This window comes from Molossus molossus, unplaced genomic scaffold (assembly GCF_014108415.1).
Source record: "Molossus molossus isolate mMolMol1 unplaced genomic scaffold, mMolMol1.p scaffold_m16_p_13, whole genome shotgun sequence".
Taxonomy (NCBI): Eukaryota; Metazoa; Chordata; class Mammalia; order Chiroptera; family Molossidae; genus Molossus; species Molossus molossus.
The window spans coordinates 55,370,906-55,390,553 of record NW_023425348.1 but is presented as its reverse complement, the minus strand read 5'-3'; the positions used below and the strand labels follow the sequence as shown (position 1 = coordinate 55,390,553).

At 44.1% G+C, this 19,648-nt stretch overlaps 1 protein-coding gene across 1 annotated transcript in view; it reads right to left on the bottom strand.

Moving 5' to 3' along the window:
* MICAL2 (microtubule associated monooxygenase, calponin and LIM domain containing 2) overlaps window positions 1-19,648 on the bottom strand; it is a 199,070-nt gene that overhangs the window by 25,719 nt on the left and 153,703 nt on the right. Inside the window, exons 29-31 of the mRNA XM_036258877.1 lie at window positions 17,351-17,505; window positions 14,886-16,137; window positions 2,082-2,188 (exon numbers count right to left, since the gene is read on the bottom strand). Coding sequence (XP_036114770.1) covers window positions 2,082-2,188; window positions 14,886-16,137; window positions 17,351-17,505 — 1,514 coding nt within the window. The remainder of the gene's footprint in view (window positions 1-2,081; window positions 2,189-14,885; window positions 16,138-17,350; window positions 17,506-19,648) is intronic.

The window sequence follows — 19,648 nt, the reverse complement described above, 5'->3', positions numbered from 1 at the left end:
GACCATTGACTACAATTTTAAGGGAGGATGCATCAACAGCATCGCGCCGTCTCAGCCCACCCCAGCAGCAGGGCCGCCTGGCCCATGGCTTTACCAATCAGCAGAGCAGCACCTGCAGGAGGAAGAAAGTCCTTCACCTTTTTATGAAAAGATGCCGACACAGAAATGGAGGGTGCTTCCTGAACACGCGGGGAGCCTTACGGCGTGCCAGGCACCGTTCTTACACCCTCCGTGATGGTGATGACGGCACACAGAGGAAAAGAAAGAGGCTAAGGGCTCAAGAAGAAAAAGTCAAGGCCAGAGAGAGAAAGGAGGGCCCTGGCAGGACCAGGACCAGCTGCCGGCCCCAGTCTCTGGGATCCAGGCACCGTTTGGGAGCAGAGACATTGGGGAGGCGCAGAGCAAAGGGAAGAGGTAGAGTGTGCATATCCTGTCTCCTGTTTCTTACACAAAAACTTATTTGAGCTGACCTGGTCTCTGGGCACATGTCTGGGGACACACCTGTATGGGAAAGAAGAGATTAAAAAACAGAGGGGGGAAACTCCCCTGGTTCCTGCACTGTGAGCCCTTGGGAAGTCCTCAGGCGGCTCTGTTCCCTGTAGGAGCGGACACGTGGGGGCCTGGGGAGGCGGGCAGGCTTCCCTTGCTGCCCCTGGCGGAGGGCTGGTGCTCTCTGCAAGGACGAGGTGCTGCCTGCGGGGCTCACCCTACATCTCAGGGTCTTGCTATTTCGGTGTTTTGGGCCACTCCATTCTCTTTTCCATAAGTGTCAGGGTGGCTGGTGCTGGGGCCTCTGCCTCCTTTGAAGACAGAGGTAACTCAGGGTCACTCAAAAAGATGAAAGGGGCAGGAAGGAAATCCCAGAGATCAACACACACATAGAATTCATTTGTGTTGAGTAACAAACTAACCAGAGACGCCCACAGTTACGACGTTAGAAGTCCATACATGTTCTCTCATTCTCATTCTCTCTCGCTCCCTCCCTCCCTCACACACACACTCAGCCAGGCCCCAGCCCCCTCCTGACTTGCTCCAGGCTGGGTCACGGGGAGCTGGATCCCCTGAGTGACTGGAGATGATGCCAAAGCGCCGAGTGCCAGATATGGAAAAGTTGAGTCTAAATAAATTAATCTACTTCTCTCTGTTTCTTCTCATATCCTTACTGCCCGCCCCCCCAGTAAACACCGCCGGAGCAGGGAGCTGCGTCTCTATCCCCTGGGTCGCATTTTAAATCCATCCATTCAGCACCCCAGCCCCAGTGAAACCGCACTGGCCCCGGTGGATAAAAAACAACAAAACAATAGTGAGCTTTGGTCCAGAATGTGTGTCTCTGTGTCTGTGACATACAGGTACGTTTAAAGCATATAACACTGTTTGTGGGTTTTAGTCTGTGTGTATGGGAGTTGTTCCAAGTGTTCTCCAGAAATATTAACCTGTTACCCGGGGAATAACCAGGGAATTCCCTTTTTACGGTATGCAACGTTTGACGTATTTATACGTCCCGCTCGGTTAACAGGTTAATGTTCCTTCAGCCAGGAGAGGACTCTGCTGCGGCCCCAGCCGGGCGCAGCGGGTCCCCTCCACGGCAGGGCCCTCAGAGCATCCACACCTACAAGCAACTGCGTGGCTTCTTCCGCATTTCTGATTAGAATAAACGTAGCATTTCCTATGCAGTCTGCTTCCAGTGCTTCCTAAATGAAGCTGTGCTCCCCCCAGGGAACGATGCATCCGCTTGTCGTAATTTTTTCAATAGTTTGCTTGTTGGACCACAAATTAAACCCACTTTTAAGAGCTGTAGTCACCAAATGGTTTCAAGTAAATACGTCTATTTTTTTTCCCTCCCCAGTTTTACATCTCCGAGAAAGGCAAGCTCATAAAAGCTAATAACAACAATAAAAATAAAAAAAAAGATAATTCTTGGGGTATCCCAGGTAAGAAAAAAAAAAGCAGTTGCTGTCAGATGCACTGAAACGTGATCCTGCTAATGAAGCCACTGCAGCTGGAGTCCACACTGGTCTCGGGTCTGGAGGGTAAACAGCCCCACAAGCCAAGGCCCCCTTGGGTTTGCCAAGTGTCGTTACCTTTGACCGCAGGGAAAGCTGGGGATCAAACTCTTCATCTGCGGAGGAGGAGGTGGTGGAAGAGGCAGCCCCTGTCACCTGCGCCCTGATGGGGGTGTGCTTGAGACCTGCAAGGGGAACACAAGGACTCACTGAACTTCTAGCTTCTTTTCTTACTTAGTGACCCAAAGCTGCCCCCCTCCCCGTTCTCCTCCTCCCTGCCCCCCCTCACTGCACCTGCCATGAGCAGGAGGAGGCAGTACCTAAGGGCAACTAATTTGGCCCTCCACGTTAATTACATTTCTGGGTTCCTGCCAAGAGCTTTGCAGCTCTCTCTTCACATTAAAAATAAAGGTATTATGTAGAAATCAATTAATTCCTTAAACACCATTTATATGCTGTGTTGTTTGAATGCGTTCAGAGATGAAATCTATTATTAAAATGCTTGTCTGAAGTTAGCTGAGTTACCTAAATGCTTGTGTAAGGTTTGTTCTGCAGAGTAATTGAATGCAAAAAAGTCGGAGCCAGCTCTTAAACAAATCGCCTTTCTGCGGCTCACAGCATCTGGTACCCATTTTTACTACATGACATCTGCTCAGTGTAAAAGAGCTGGCGTCAGAATGTCTGGTCATAGAAAAAAAATCCCAAATGTAATCAGAAGCAAAAGGACTCTAAGCCTAAGGTTTTATCACATAGTCTCATGCAACATAAATATTTCATTAATTATGGCTAAACAAATGCCACTTTTATTTTCCCAACTTGCAGATATTATCACATCATCGAAGTGATGATTCAAATGCCAGGAAAGGCAGTTTGAGACAGGGAGGGCTCAACAATGCAGGGCCCACGGGAAAGCCAGCGTCCAGGGCATATGGCGACCTCTGAGCAAGAGGTACGTGGTTCGAGGCCGCAAAGGGCCCGTGTCCACGAGAATCTCTTGGGGACCTGGCTGGGGACCACGTGTGGTAAAGTCTTCCAGGGGCCGCAGGAGGCGTTTACTCTTTTCAGCAAGAACATCTGTCCCTGCACATCAACCTGATGCAGAGTTAATGATTAATATCTAGATGAACACATTCTGGACACTGAGTACCAGAGCCAGCCAGAACTCCGCGATAGAAATTTTCTAATTTTTACTCTGCCGTGGCAGCTTATATCTGAATAGAAATATAAGGTGGGTGGGGAGGAAAGGGGAGAAGCAATTCCAAGCCAGCTAACATTCCCTCCAATCGGCCTCTCCCTCCCCATAATTTTCAAATATTTACCCCAATGGGAGAGGCCAAGTTTTAAAAAATAAGAATAATCTTAACCTCCAGGAGCACACTGACATATGCTGTCATTCAAAGCAAAATAATGCAAAACATCTATATAATAACAGCCTCTCTGGGGAGGGAGTTGACTGTTTTCCACTTTAATTTGCCAGATGGGAAAGCTCAGGTGAAGATAGGATCAGGGAGCCGCGTAATAATGGAAGGAGGCGTTGTTAGTGCTGAGCTGAGATTGTTCCCCAGTTGCCGCCATAAATTACCACTGGGTAATTGAGTGCGAGTGAGGGGCCTTGAGGAATTAACTTTTACCTCCCTGAGGGTCCGGGGATCATGACTTTCTAACTTGCAGATTTGTATTATGAGGTTAAAAATGATCACTGTGAAGAGTCTAACACAGTGCCTGGCTCACTGGAGGTGCTTAAATATGCGTTGTTATCAGCATGGGCAACAGCCACTGTTTCACCATGGTCACTGATTGAAGTGACCCATCTGTACTACTAGGAACACCGCCTGATTCACCTTCAGGTATTGGAAAAAGTACAGAAACCTTAGGATAAAACTTTTTCTAACTCTCAGAAGCAAATTTTATATTCCCATTAAAGTCATTTTGAGATCAAGGAGACCATGTTTCCAAATATAATGCATTTCTTAAACTTCTGGCAAAGTTACAGACATTCTGCAGGTGCCTCTGGATCTCGTCCCCTGGACCCTCTTCCATCACAGAACCATCCATTCTAGGCATTCACTTTTCATTTACAGATTACAAAAACAACTTGGCAGCATTGTTTCACTCTGGCTACAATGGAGAGACTGATTCTGGGACTGATCTCCCACCATGAAGCCCTGGAAGTCAGGACAAAATATATGAAGCAGCTGTTGCCAGGCATTGGACAATGGGAAGTATAGAACTATGATAAAGGTGAGAACAGAAGCAAATGAGGTAAGTCCTACAATCACCATAGCTTCCTCTGCCTAGAGGCACTTTCTTCCAGAGCACAGTGCTGTTAGGAAGAACCTTAACAGAACATAGGCGATTAACTGGGTGAAAAGACAGAGATCAGAGTTTGAGAGGGCTGGGGCAGCTGGAAGGTGTGAGGGAGAACACTGGAGAGGACGGAGCTATGCAGAAAAACAACTTCAACAATAAGCATAGGGCCCCTTGAGTCGGCTGCTTAACAGTTAACTACAGAAGCAGAGAGAGACTGCATACGGCTGGGCAGAACACTGCTAGGGAGTTATAGGCTAGATAGTATCTAAAACTAGCAGGACAGGGAGAGGTTCACATGTCCCCCAAACCCCCAGCCAGGTTAGAACAACACAGGGGGCATTAGTAGAGGCCACAGAAGAGTCCCACCTTAGTAACAGGGATACATGAGCCCTACAGTAAAGGTTATTACATTCACCTGAATACATTTAAGAACAAGCCTTGGAAGGAATAAATTATCTGCAAGTATTTGACTGCCTTTCCATACATTCTTTACTGCCTACTTAATATTCTTTAAATAAAGAAACAACACCTAGACACTATGTAATAGACACAACATCCAGCAGCCTAATCCGAACCCGAACCCATCCTCAGGCTCGGAGGGTGTGGCACTTCAGCTCCATGGGGACAAAAGCTCTCGTACGTGGGACCCTTCCTGACTTCACCAGCTGTAACTCTTCATCAGGCTGTTCATCTGTAGCCTTTATTATGTACTTTGTAATAAACTGGTAAGTGAAAGTGTTTTTGAGTTCTATGCTATCCCAGCAAATTACTGAACCAAAGGAGGGGGTTGTGGGAAGCCCTATTTATAGCTGGTTGGTCAGAAATACAGATGACACCCTGTAAGGATACAGAAGATTTGAGCAAACACTACTAATACATTTGTACAAGACCCCCAAGGACTAGAGAATATACATTTTTCTTCTCTGAGCCCATGGGACATTGACTAAGTTGGTGCTATGCCAAGCAAGCCATAGAGTAAGTATCAACAAAATTCAAAGGACTGAAATCATACATATGTGTTCTGACAATAGTGAGATTAAGCTAAAAATCTGCAATAGAAAGTAACAGGAGATGGGAAAGCTCAGGTGAAGCAACACTTTCTAATAACCTATAGATTAAAGAACTAAAAATAAATTTAAACTGATGATTTAAAAAGGCATAACAAAATGACCAGGATGCAGCCAACATAGTGATTAGAGGGAAATTTAGAGCTTTAAGTATACACATTATACAAAAGAAAAGTTGAGAATTAATGCTCCAAGTTCTAATTCAAGAAGCTAGAAAAAGAACCACCAACTGAGTCTAAAGAAACTAAAAGGAAAAAATAAAAGGAAAAAATAATCAAGGAGAGATTATGAAAGACAATAAAGACAAAGCAGAAATAAAATAGAAAATTAACAAAGCAGAATTTTGGTTCTTTAAATAGACAAATACAATTAATAACCTCCTATGAAGAATGTCCAAGAAAAAAAATAAAAATAAAATAAATTGCTAATATTTGAAATAAAATAGTCCTGTAGTAAACTATTATATAAACTATTTTGTGACAATAAATTTGAAAATTAGGTTAAATGGACAAGTTTATTGAAAAACATGATTTATCAAAACTGTCATAAGAAAGACAATCTGAATAATGATATCTATTCAAGAAAGTGAGTCCATAATTAGAAACCACCCTTCAAAAAATTCTAGGCTAGATGACTTCACTTATGTCCAAATGTTTAAAAAAGAAATAACACGCCCTGGCCAGTTTGGCTCAGCAATTGGAGCATTGGCCTGAGGACCGGAGAGTCCCGGGTTCGGTTCCCGCTAGGGGTACGTACCATAAAAAAAAAAAAAAAAAAAGAAATAACACCAATGTTAAAAAAGAAAAAAAAGAAAGAAAAGAAAAACTCTTCCAGAGAATAGAGAAAAATGGAACACTTCGCAACCTGTGTTATGAAGCTAGCATACGTTTGATAATAGAACTTGACAAGGATATTGCAAGAAGGAAAAATTTCAGACCAATATCTCTCATGAACATACGTGTAAAACTACTAAAAACAATGAGCAAATCTGATACATGAAAAGATTATACATTATGACAAGGTTGGGTTTACACCAAGAACTCAGTAATGAAGTAACATTTCCAAATCTATATAAAAATGCAATCAACGTAATTCAGCACGTTATTGATTAAAGTAAAATAATACTATCTCAATAGAGGTAGAAAAAGCATTTGATTAAATTTATCATTATTCATAATAAAAGCTCATTGTAAGCTAGGTTAATGTGAAACATAATTCTATCAAAAGCAAAAAGTTGTGTTTAATACATTTAATAGAAAACATTTTACACTGCTTCAGTTTTAAAATTTAAATTCATTAGCCCTCACCGGATGGCTCAGTTGGTTGGAGCGTTGTCCCTGTACACCAAAAAAAGGTTGTGGGTTCGATTCCCTATCAGGGCACATACATAGGTTGTTGGTTCAATCCGTGGTCGATGTGCAAATGCAAGGCAACCAATCGATGTTTCTCTCTAACATCAATGTTTCTCTCTCTCTCTCAAATCAATAAATATATCCTTGTCCGGCCGGTGTGGCTCAGTGGCTGAGCGTTGACCCATGCACCAAAAGGTCACCGGTTCGATTCCTGGTCAGGGCACATGCCCAGGTTGTGGGCCTGATCCCCAGCGGGGGGCATGCAGGAGGCGGCCAATCAATGTTCTCTCTCATTGATGTTTCCATCTCTCTCTCCCTCTCACTTCCTCTTTCTCTAAAATCAATAAAGGCAAAAAAATTTTTTTAAATAAAATAAATATATCCTTGGGTGAGGATAAAAAAAAATCATTAACAGTAAATAAAATAAAAAATTCAGTTCCTCACTCATGCTAGCCATCTCTCAATTGTGAGATAGTGGCTGCCATTGTGTACAGCACAGTTCTAGAAGGTACTATAGAACAACACCTTTATAATTTCAGAGTTGGAAAAGATTTCATACCCAGGATACAAAATCAATAACAATGAAGAAAAATATTGATAAATTTGGCTTCATTAAAATGAGTACTTCTTTTTATCAAAAGATATTTTAGAGAACTGTGAGGGGTTGGGGGACGGGATCCAGAGGAGGTTGTCAATGGGGAAAGAAGGAGAAACATCTGTAACAAAAATTAATTTAAATTTTAAAAACCAAAAAAAAAGATACTTTAGACTTTAGAGAGTGAAAAAGTGAGCTGAAGACTGGGAGAAGATATTTACAGATTATTTATATCCAGAATCTACACAGATTACAAATTAATAAGGAAAGGGCTGTCTACACAATAAAAGTGTGGACAAAACACTTGGATAAAGACTTAATGCAAGAGAATATAAACAAGCATGTGAAAAGTAGTGCAACATCATTATCAGGTAAATGCAGGTTCAAACCAATAATGAGATACCACCACACCTCCATAAAAAGAGTCACATTGAAAAAAAGCAAAACAAGGCTCTGGCCGCGTGGCTCAGTTGGTTGGGTGTTGTCCTGTACACCAAATGGTTGTGGGTTCAATTCTGAATCAGAGCACATATCTGGGTTGTGGGTGCAATCCCCAGTCAGGGTGTGTGCAGGAGGCAACTAATCTGTTTCTCTCTCTCTCTCTCTCTCTCTCTCTCTCAAATCAATGAACATATCCTCTAGTGAGGATAAAAACAAACAGACAAAAAACAAAACAGACTTTCCAGTGACAAAGATGTGGGTCACTTGGAGCTCTGATGTCCTGTTGGAAAGTATATACACAGGTACGATCACTTTGGAAAGCGGTTTGACAGTCTCTCCTAAAGCAAACCATACCTGCCTACCCCATGACCTGTTAATTCACTCCCAGGTATACAAGGGGCGGGCAAGTAGGCTTACAGTTGTGAGTATGCGAAACACAGAGTTTATTCTTATTATTATTTTCCATGAGAACAACCGTAAACCTATTCTGTACTGACAAGCTTCTCTCTTTGAACAAACTTTAGCCAAGCTCCTCTGAGCCCTTCTCTTGACTAGGCCTTAACCTTGGCTTATAAAAATTATAGACCCTCCATATAAATGATTTAGCCCACTCACTCCTTCCTACATTCAAAGACTTAAACACTAATACAGTTTCTAACAGCTCAAGGCCACATCCCTGGGATGAGCTCAGCCCTGCTTCAAGTACTTGAGAAAACTCAAGGCTGGCAAAAGAATGTGCTGTTTTAGCCAACACCTCCAGACAGGCCCCTGGCGAGCCACCCTTCCTGAGAGTTTACTAAAAAGGGCTTACCACTGAGAATCCTTCCTCTGTCCCTTTGAGATATATATGTGTCTCCTACAACTCAGGAGTGTCTTTCTCGAGAACCCGAAAGCCATTCCTGTGGAATGCAGTCATCAGGAAGCACAGAGCCTCTGTCTCCCAGGCTCCGTGGGAGGATGGAATCCTAACTTCAACAGTAACCAGCTAACAGACACAGCTGGCACAGTCAGCATGTATCCGGACCAACCTCGAACTTTTTTCACTTCCCTGACTCTGCTGGGCCCCTACTTGGCCCCTCTCCCTACTCCCTCATCCTCCCTGTAAAACACCATGCCTCCTCTGTAAACATTAAAGCTGAGCTCGGTTCATGCTAGACTCTCTGCTACATTGCGATAATTACTAATTAAAATCGGTCTGTACGACTTTAACTAGTATCTGGCTCTGTATATTTTTGACAGTACTCCAAGGAAAGGGTATGTATGAGCGCTCGAAGCTGCATTCCTCAAAATAAAAAGAACCAAAAACAGCCTAAGTACCCACCGACAGAATGCACAAATAAATGTGGCATATTCGTACACGGAGATAAAAACGTGGCAATGGGGAAGAATGAACCACTGCTGCGTCTAACTATATGGATAAGTCACATCCCCACACGCATAATGTTTAATGAAAGGAGTCATGCACAAAAGAGTAGATACTTGTATTAGTTTCTAGTGTTGTGGAAGCAATGAGCACAAATTTAGCAGCTTGCAATAGCACCCATTTATTATCTCACAGTTGTGTAGGTCACAAGTGCACAGCTCAACTGGATCATTTGTTCACCGTCTCTGCCATCAAGGTGTCTGCTGTGCTGGATTCTGTCTGCAGCTTCGGGGTCTCCTCCAGCTCATTCAGGTTGTGGCAGAGCTCAGCTCCTGTGGGTGCAGTCCACAGGGCCCTGCTTTCTAGCTGGCTGTCAGCTGGAGGTCAGTCTTAGGTCCTAGCGGCCTCCAGGTCCTCTCACAATATGACAGCTTCCTTCTTTGAGGCCAACAGGATCATGTCTTTCTCACACTTTGAATATCTGACTTCAGGAGTGGTCCAGTCCTTGTTAACGGTTCGCTAGATTGGGTTAGGCCCGCCCAGGATAAGCTCCCTTTTGATAAACTCAAAGTCAATTGGTTTGAAACTCAATTACATGTGCAAAATCCCATAACCTACTCATGGGAATGAAATCCATCATATTTACATTCCCACCATACTCAAGAGGACAAGATTATACTGGGCAAGCACACCAGGGGTGGGGAGAAGTCAGCCTACCACAATACTGAAGGATTCCATTTTTGTCGAGTCAAAAAATGACAAAAGTGGTCTGTGATGATAAGTCAGATGGTAAGTATTTTTGTTTGGTGGCACCTGTATTTGGGAAGAGGCATGAGCTAAGCTGAGTGCTGGCAATATTCCATACCTTGATCTTCGAAGTGATTACACAAATGTGCACTTTGTAAGAATTCATCATTTGTGTACTTAATATTTGTGTTCTTAATTGTATGTATGTTATACTGCAATAAAAAAGTATATGCAAAAATAAAAAGAGGTTCTCAGGGTACCTTCTTTAATTACACACAAGAATAGTAATTAGCATTAACATTGTTCGTATAAAATAGGCCCTGGTAAGTACTTAATTTATATCCCTAAGTAATTTAAACACTGATGCTATATATAATACGAATAGAAAAGTTGTGTTGTAAAAAATAAGAAAAATTAAATTAAATTTCAGCTGGCTCTTATTCAAGTGATCATAATTCAAGGTACTTCAATTTGAATGATTTTTGAAAGTTTCTCACTTTCCATCTGAGTAGTATTTTTTCTCTCCATTGCATGGAAGTATACAAGTTAAGTGTGGAGAGAGCAGGGTCTGTGTGTTTGGTGGGTTGGTCAGGGGTAGAGAGATGGAAGGAAACTAAAGGGTTCAATCTGATAGGTTAGATAAAATCTTAACATTGTTATAATATCGACCTAAACGCATCTGAGAGAAACACAAAGATTTTTTATGAGATGGACCCAGGCACAATTTTCAGAGCTGGTCAGCCTTAATCCTAATTCTATTCTTTATATTCCCATTTTGTTCGAAGCCAAAGAACTCACACAATTTCCTAATGAATATAAACATATGCAGCTGTCCATACTAAATCAGGAAAACACATTTACCCCAACTTATTGTAATCAGCATATACAGAAGTCATATAGGTATGGTATAAACGAACTAAAGGCTAATCTGACCTATAAATTTGATGCAAAATCTTAAAATATTAGGAAACAGAACAAAAAAGTATATTAAGATAATAAAACACTGTGACCAAGTGGTATTTATTTCAGCAATTGAAGGATGGTTCAACATTAGTAAAATGTATTACATAATTCACATTAATCAAACCAAGAAGAACATATTTACACAATCATCTCAAAAGTTATTAAATTAATATTTGATAAAATTTAATATACATTTGTGATGAAAAATAGAGTTGAAACTGTTAGCCCCCACCACCACCACCTACCTACACAGTGAAAATTTGGCTTGTAACTTAAGTAGACCCTTCAAATACTCAGATTCCCATTCACCAGGTGACCCTTGAACAACATGGATTTGAACTGCTTGGGTCAATTGGTCCAAAATCTGCATATAAGTGAACCTGTGCAGTTCAAACCCATGATGTTCAAAGGTCAACTGCACTTTTAATAAAATATGACTAGATGGCTATTTCCTTAAAATGATTAAATATGTCTGGCTCAACCCAGGAGCCAGAATCATGCTTAAATGGAGAAACATTATTTTCATTAATGAGGTGCATCCTCATTAAAGTTAGGAATGTAATAAGAATAACATTATGACTATTTTTATTTAATATTGTTCCTGGAGATTCTGGAAACCAAAGAAACCAAGGAAAGGAAACAAAATAAATTAGAGGTACAGAACTTCAAAACAAGAGGTAAAATTATCATTATTTTCACATTATGATTGTAGATTTTGGGGAGAATACACTGAAACATTTTTGCAAGCAAAGCAAATTCAGTAAAATGGATGGGTACAAAATGACTACACAGAAATCAATAACTTTCATGTACACAACTAATAGTAGTAAGATAAAATAAAAATATCTTATTTACAATAGCAACAAAAAATAAACATATCTAATAATAAATTTAACAATAAGTATACAAAAACTATTTGATATAAAGTTTAGACTATTCCCGAGGATCACAATAACAGATATGAACAAATAAAAAGTCAGTTCATAGCATAAGGTTGTAAATTCTTTCAAGTTAGTTTGTAAAAAAACACTTGTAGGATTTTTAAAAATATAGACAAAGCTGATGCTAAATTCATACAGACTATCAAACAAGCAAGAAGAGTCAGGGAATTTTTAAAAGAAAAGATCAGTAATAGAATACTTTTTCTTCCTGATAGTATAATACACAAATTTAAAAAATATATATATGAAAATAATTAAAACAGTGTGGTACTGATATATAACAGATAACTCAATAGAATATAATAAATGGTGTGGAAATCAGTCCAAGTATAGGAATTTGTTATATGATAAAGATGTCATCTCACAGAAGAGAGGAAAAAGATGAATTATTCACTGAATTATTTTAAGATAACCAGGGTGACGTCTAAAAAAAATAAGTTTGGATCCATATCTCAACTTTTATACTAGGAAAAAAAAGTTAATATTTAAATGTACAATAATTAAAAACAAACAAAAGACTAAAAGAAACTGCAAGAAAATTCTTCTATAAACTTGGATGAAGCACTTTCTGAACTATATCTAAAGCCCAGAAGCCATAAAATGAGAAATTGCTTATGACTACTATATAAAAATAAAAATTTTATATGACAAAACAACCATAAACAAAGTTAAACACTAACAAGAAACTGAGGAAAGTATTTGTAGTTCAAAGGGCTAAATTTTCCCTTTAACAGAGTCCCCACATATCCTTGATAAAAATACCAACAACCCAACGGGAAACTAAAGAACAGAAACAATAGTTCACAGAGAAAAGAAATATAAATGACTAATGAAAGATGCCCAATCACTTATCAGAAAGGTAAAGACTAAAAAAAAAAAAAAAGGTTGGGTAACAACCCAGTTAGCACCGTCTAGAAACCGCACCCTCGTGCTCTGCTGGGAGTGTGAGCCGGCACCCCTTTGATGGAGGACAATTTGGCAATATCTATCAATATTCTCAATTCACATGTCCTTTGTTCCAGCACTTCCATTTCTAGGAATTTATCCTGCAGATCAATTCACCCATATGCCTTGTGGCCCAGGTTCTTAATTATTGTGCACGTCTACAATAGCAAAAGATTTGAAATGACTTAAACTTTCCATCATAGAGGACTGGCTACATACATAATGGCACATGTGCACAATGGAATACCATGTAGCTGTAAAACAAAGGAGAAAGCTCTTTATGTACTAATACAGAATGATCTCCGAAATAAAAGTACAAAAAAGTCTGTACAAGGTGCTAGCATGCTACCATTTGTAAAAAAAAAAAAAAAAAAAAGAATATAACACATAAATTTGCTTGTGTATTCATAAATTCTGTCTGAAAGAAAGCCCAAGAACCTGATAATAACATCTGTCACTGGGGTAGGACCTGGAAGGCTCAAGGACAAGGAAGGGAGACAGGACATTCTGTGCCTTTTGTACCCCTTTATTTTGAACCACGAGAATGTATTATCAAAAAATGCGCAACACAGAAAGTGTACAATGTGATATAAAGGGTGTAGTTACATTTCAGCCTGTCCATGCTTATCCTGAACTTGGCTGAAAGTAAGCTCTCTTGTTAAATCTGTACAGCTTTTTGACTAAGGCACCAAACAAGAGAAGTAATTTTTTTGCTTGAAAACCTATGTTCCAAAATAAAAGTTAAATAATAAAATAAAACATCAAAAAAGTAAAGAAAAACAAAGTTGCTCAACAATAAGAATAGTAGAATCAGTTTGTTTAAAAGCAGCCAAACAAATATCAACAACAAAAAATTAATTGTGTGAGTGTCTCTCTTAAGATACACACCAAAATTTTGGCGAGGAGGAAGAAGTGAGAGAACACGATTCTCTCTTTTTTTAGATATTTCCATATTGTTGAGTTATTCAGATTTTTTAATGTATTAATTTTATAATTTGAAAAATTAGAAACAGATTTATTTTTAATCCTCACCCAAAGATATTTTTCCATTTATCGTCAAACAGAGTGGGAGGGAGAGAGAGAGAGAAACACTGATGTGAGAGAGACATGCTGGGGGCCAAACCACAACTGAGGTACGTGTCTTTGCCTGGCATCGAACTCATGACTCTTTGGTCCACAGGCCAATGCTCCAACCGCTGAGCCAAACCGGCCAGGGCTAGAAGCAGATTTAAATATAAAAGCCTAAAGTTCAATAGGTAACTAAATATACATAAACATGTTTAAGTTAGTAATAAAAAAATATAAGTTTAAAAGAGACACCATTAAGAGAATTTTTTTCAATTACATTTTACATTCAATAGTATTTCGAGGCTCCATTTTTTCACTAGTAAAATAACAATATTTAAAAAAATATAATATTCAGTGCAGAGTGTGGTGAAAAAGGTACTTTCATACATTAGTGGTAGAATATAAATTGGTACTTTTCCCATGTTTTAATTGAAATTTACAACCTAGTTATACGAAATAGCACAGAGAAATCCCATGTATCCTTTACCCATAGTGTTCTCTTTTAAAGAGTAATTTGTCAGTGTAAGTTGAAAATCTTAAAAGTATTCACATTTTCATCCAGAAATCCCATTTCTTGGAACCTATCCTAAAAAAATAATTCAAAGGAGAGAAAAAGCTACACGCATAAAAATGTCCACCCAAGACCATATGTAAAATATAAATATATTCATATATATAATTTATATATATATATCTCTATATATGTGAAGCCATAAAAATCAGTTCATTAAATAACATAGCCACTAGATAGTATATTAAATCACATTTATGTAGGCTATGAGGTAATAGGCTTAATACCTATAATATAATGTTGATTTTAAAAGATACAGAATTCTGTGTACAACCTAGTAAAAAATATTCATATGTGGACAATGAGGGGAAAGTGGTGAAATTATGTTTACTTGTCTGTTCCCAAGCTTTCTATAATATAATCTCAAATTTAACTTTTTCATATTTTTCAAGTTTTCCTACTTCTGTCAGAATTTAATTTGAGAAGGAAAACAGAGGAAAAGATGCCTGTTTATGAACAGCGACGGCAACTAACTGCCCAGCACGAACGGCGGACTTGGGTTCGGAAAGGGCCACTTACCTGCGTCCCGCTGCGGAGAAGGCGGAGGGGCCCTCTGTCCCGGGGCACCGACAGGCGGCGCCCGCTTCTCCAGGGGCGTGCTGTCCACCGGCTGCACCTTCCCCTTGGGGATGCTAAAGAGGTCCCGGAGGTCCTTTCTTTGTCTGGATTCTTGGAGGGAACTCTCAAAAGATTTGTCTTTCAGTCTGAGGGAGGAAAAGAGTGAAGTTTTTCTCTTTGGACTCCTAGAAGCATCTGGCAAGGTCTCTTGCAAACTCACTTTCTCAAGGAGCGTGGGGACATCTTCCATCTTGTTGCAGGGCGGGGACGCGAACCCGGGAAGCATCTTGGACGGGCGGTTGGGCAGACTGTGGGCGCGGAGGGCAGGGCCAGGGAGGCCAGGGGTGGAGGGCAGGGCGGCCCTGCCGGGCGGGGTGCCCAGGGAGAAGAAGGCGGAGGCCCTGCTCGCCATGTCTCTCCCCGCGGGCTGCTGGCTCCAGTCTCTACTGGAGCTGGGTTTCCGAAGGCTGAAGGAGCGCGCGCAAGCTTGGGGCTGGCTGGTGGGCAGAGGCGCTGACTCTGGCTTGATGCAGGCCTTCCTCCCACCTTCGGAGCTGGGGAGGAGGGGCTCCAGCGACCTCCGGATGGCATTGGCAATGAGCCTCAGCGGGGACTTGGGTGGAGCCCTTTCAGCTGGGGGCCCCCTCTTCTCCTGAGCGTCTGCCTGGGCCCTGGGGAGCAGCAAGGGGCAGACTGGTTTCAGCACTCGGCCTCCTCTGCCATTCTCGCCGCTCCTCTGGGCAAGTTGTGGCCCGGCCTCTGGGGGCAAACTCTTGGTGTTGAAGTCGTTCCAATCCAGCAGCCGGGTCTTCTGCTCCGGACTGAGGGCCAGCTTCTTCAGGCCCGACTTCTTCCCCTCCGCCAGCTCCGAGCCACCCTCCCCTCCCCTCCGGGAATCAGGGCTCCCTTCTCCGGAGTCTTCTCTAGCCCCAGGAGACAACTCTTGGTCTGGCAAGTGCCTGTCCTTCTCCCCGATGGGGGGTGGGCCTCTGTGGGGGCCTCCAGAGCCCTGACAGTCATCAGAAGCCATGTGTGCAGGGCTGGGTGGCCTGGGGCTTTGGAGGCCGTCTCCACCAGGCCTCACCAGGCAGTACCCCGCGCGCTCCAGCACCTGGCCATGAGGCAGATAGAGAGGGATTTCTTTGGGTGCTCCTTGGGCTCTGGCTCGCCTCAGAAAGATTGGGGTGGAAGGACTGAAATGACCTCTTGAGACCTGCAGGGCAAAAGAGAGCAGTGACTTAGAAATGTCCAGCATTTGTTTATACGAGAGAGGCACATCTCTCCAGAGCTCATTCCCAAAGTCAAAAGGAAGCCTGCCTCGGGTGATTTCAGGGGCAGCTCTGTTCAAATGGCTACCTTGGGACCTGCCGGGACCTGCCTGGAGCCCCTGGATCAGCACCGATCAAAGGCTTTTCTGGGTCTTGGTTTAGGTGGGTAGGAAGCCACAGGTAAGGCAAAGACATGGACAAGCTCCCAGCGATGGTGGGGCTGGCCTGGCCCCTTTGGGTGATCAGGCACACAGGGGAGGACAGGTCCCTCATGGCTCGCTCAGCCGTGGTCCCTACTATCAGACACGTTCCACCCACAGGTATGTTCCTTCGACTACCAAGAAACCAAGCTTGTTCCTCAGAGCCTACTGAAGTAAGGAGAGTGCTACTCTTCTGGGCTGGGCTGTGGTGGCCACGGGGACCTTCCAACGACTTTGCTAACCTGACTCATGCCTGGTACCACCAAGAGAGTTGTCGTTTCTAGCATGCAGGGACTTGGCCTTTGGGAAAGGAAGACCACAGGTGGACTCTAGAAGGAGGGCTGTGCCTGCGAGAGCTCTGGCCAAGGGCAGGTCACGGGACAGCAGCTCTATAAGTACACGTGCTTGTCCGTCGTGTGCCCTGTCCTTCCAGAGCGCAGAGCAGGGCCTGGCAGGCCACAGAGACCTGATGAACTCAAGTTGCAGGAAAGAGTCCAGCCCTGCATTTCCCAGTGATACCATTTTCTATTCAAGGAAAATGTTGCTTTCAAGGTTCTCAGCGTCTTCCAGAGGCACCCTTGGGTCTGTGCCTGCCCTCCTGCAGCTGCCAATTGCTCAACGCCCTCAGGGAGGACCTCCAGGTCACAGCCATGTCCTCGGGGAGGACCTCCAGGTCACAGCCAGGTCCACCCCTCAGCATCCCGCAGCCCCGTCCAGACCCAGGCCCCGCCCAGTGTGCTGAGTGAGTGAGCCAGAGGCTGCGCCCTGGGGGTGGCTGAGAAGGAGCAGGTGAGCTGTGAAGGAGGAGCTGGGTAGATCCTTGACAGACCTTCTCTCCGGCCCTGGCTTTGCACATGGGGCGGCCTGTCAGTGCTAAGAAACCAGAGTTGAGTGTTGAAGTGGGGGCAGGAGAGGCAGCTTACTTTCCACCGCTGTGCAGGTGCTGAGACGGACTTACCTGCGGTGGGGAGGACCTGCCCGGAACACTGCCTGGGATGCTCCCTGGAGAAGGTGCTGGGGAAGGCGAAGCAGAAGACAAGGAGGAAGCAGAATCAGAAGGGGAAGCTGCCTTGGGAGATGACACGGTTATTTCGTTGTTCACTGGCGTCACACCTACCAAGGAAAGGACACTCTACATTACGGAGAGGTTCCTACCTTATTTCATCATGGAAAAAGGAGGTTTTAAGTGAAGCATCAACTCGATAAATGCAGAGGGAGGAAGATGTCAGAGATGGGTCTGTGGCCCCTGTGCCCAGGACTGGGACTTGGAGGGACAGGGGGAAGAGTGGCAGCTCCTATAGGGGAAGGGGTCCCAGGAAGAGAGGTCTAAGAGCCGTTGCGCCTCTCCCTCCTGCGAGAAGACTCCGGAGCTACCACGAAACAGGAAGCCCCGGGTGTTTCTTAGAAATGGACATCTACCGCTGCAGCTCCCTGAAGCCACGTGGCGGGAGGCTGGGGCCCCCCAAGGCCACTTCTCACAGCTACAGGACCATTAGCTGTGGGCACGGACAGGCAGCCACTGCTGGTGCAACAGCCCTTCTTTCCCACGTGTGTGCTCAGGAGCTCTAGCTGAGATGGTTAGCTCGAAATTTTAAGAGAACACAAAGGAGGGAGGTTATCATGAGCATCAGATCATCTGAAGCATATGGAGCGAGGTCCGTGCCAAGCTCCTGTTGGTCAGGACAGAAACAAGATGCAGTGGATGTGCTCAGAGCAACATGAGAAAGGAGTGTGCAACCAGGCTGAGAGGACGAGCCTGATCACGACTCTGGGAGCTGAAATCAATTAGAATAGTGACAGCAGAATCCTGACAGTTGTAGCCGATGAGATCAATCTTGTCGTCTCTCTCTCACCATCTCCCATGAGTGCACACACTCACACACATGCATGCACGTGCACACATATGCACACACCCCCTCCCAGGAACCTTAAACCTAACATTGCAAGCATTTTGTTTCCATATTGAACCATTTCAGTAATCTGCCCTCAAAGGGATTCAGAAAATGCCATGCTCCGCCTCCATGTGCCTGCTCCGTGTCTGTCAGCCGAGCCAGCTCTTCCGAGAACCTCCCAGCACAGAAAGGCTGCCCAGCACCACTGTCTCCAACTACCCACTCCCGTCAGACTCCCTGCTGACCCGTTCCAATTTTCCCCCAAGGTGTTCAGCCTTCTGATTTCGGCTCACTTCCCAACTCAACACAATCCCCTGGCCTCAGTTTCCCTAAAGCTGTGGGGAAGAAGCTATTCCTCTGAGACCCACCAGGCCAGGCTAAACCCAAGCATTGACCCAAGAAGCATTCCTTTAAGTTCATTTCCCAGCAGACCACACGGGATGATCACTATTCCCTCCCGCTTTCCCCACACACGCAAGCCCGTCAGAGCAGGGGTCCCGGGCCTGGCTGAAGAGATGGCCGCCACACACATACAGTCGCAAGGGAAGCCCTCCAGCATGCTTCGGGGGGAGAGATAACTCAGGGGAACAGATCCGAGGGGCCAGGAAGGACCTGCTGGGGAGCATGACCACCAGCTGCCAGGAGCTAGCACGGGGGAGGCAGCTGGCCTGCCACCCAGAGCCCCAGCTCAGCCATGGACCTCCATCTCAGCCCACAGTTAGACGGTTCGAACCTAAAAAGGCAAAAGTTGTGAGTCATTTGTTGCCTTGTTTCCTGGGCTCAGCTTGCCAAATTCCTGCCGAATTCCTTCTCCTCCTCTTCCTCGCCCCCTCATTCTCCTCTCTGCCACCTCCCAACTCCGACTCCTGAGCTTGTCTGCGTCCCTTCAGCTCAACATACTGTGTTTTTGTTCCCTCAACTCTCCAGGGACCTTCTGACAGAGCCAGGGACACCTTGGCAATCCTGCCGGGAAAGTTTGGGGTTCACAAGGTCATGACCTAGGAGCTGCTCCATCTCTTCTCCTTCCCAGTCCCCACCTCAGCCCAGCCAGTGGGGTGTCTGGCCACACGCGTTCCTGCCGCACTGTCTCCAGGAGAGCGTGGGAGGGCTCGAGGAGTTGGGGCTAACGGGACACCTGCCATTTGAGCCGCTGCTTGGGAGGGGTGCTGCCCGGGAGAGGAGGGTGAGGCCAGAGCAGAGCGGAAGGTGACAGGGAATCTCACCTGCCGGGGGGGCTAATGTCTTTGGGCTCCCTCAGAAAATGGTAAAGGGAAGCCTGGAACCCCATCTCCTTTACATCCACATCAGCTGCCTGACACTGAGCAAATTTCTTCACCCCCCCATTTCCCCGACCAGAAAACCAG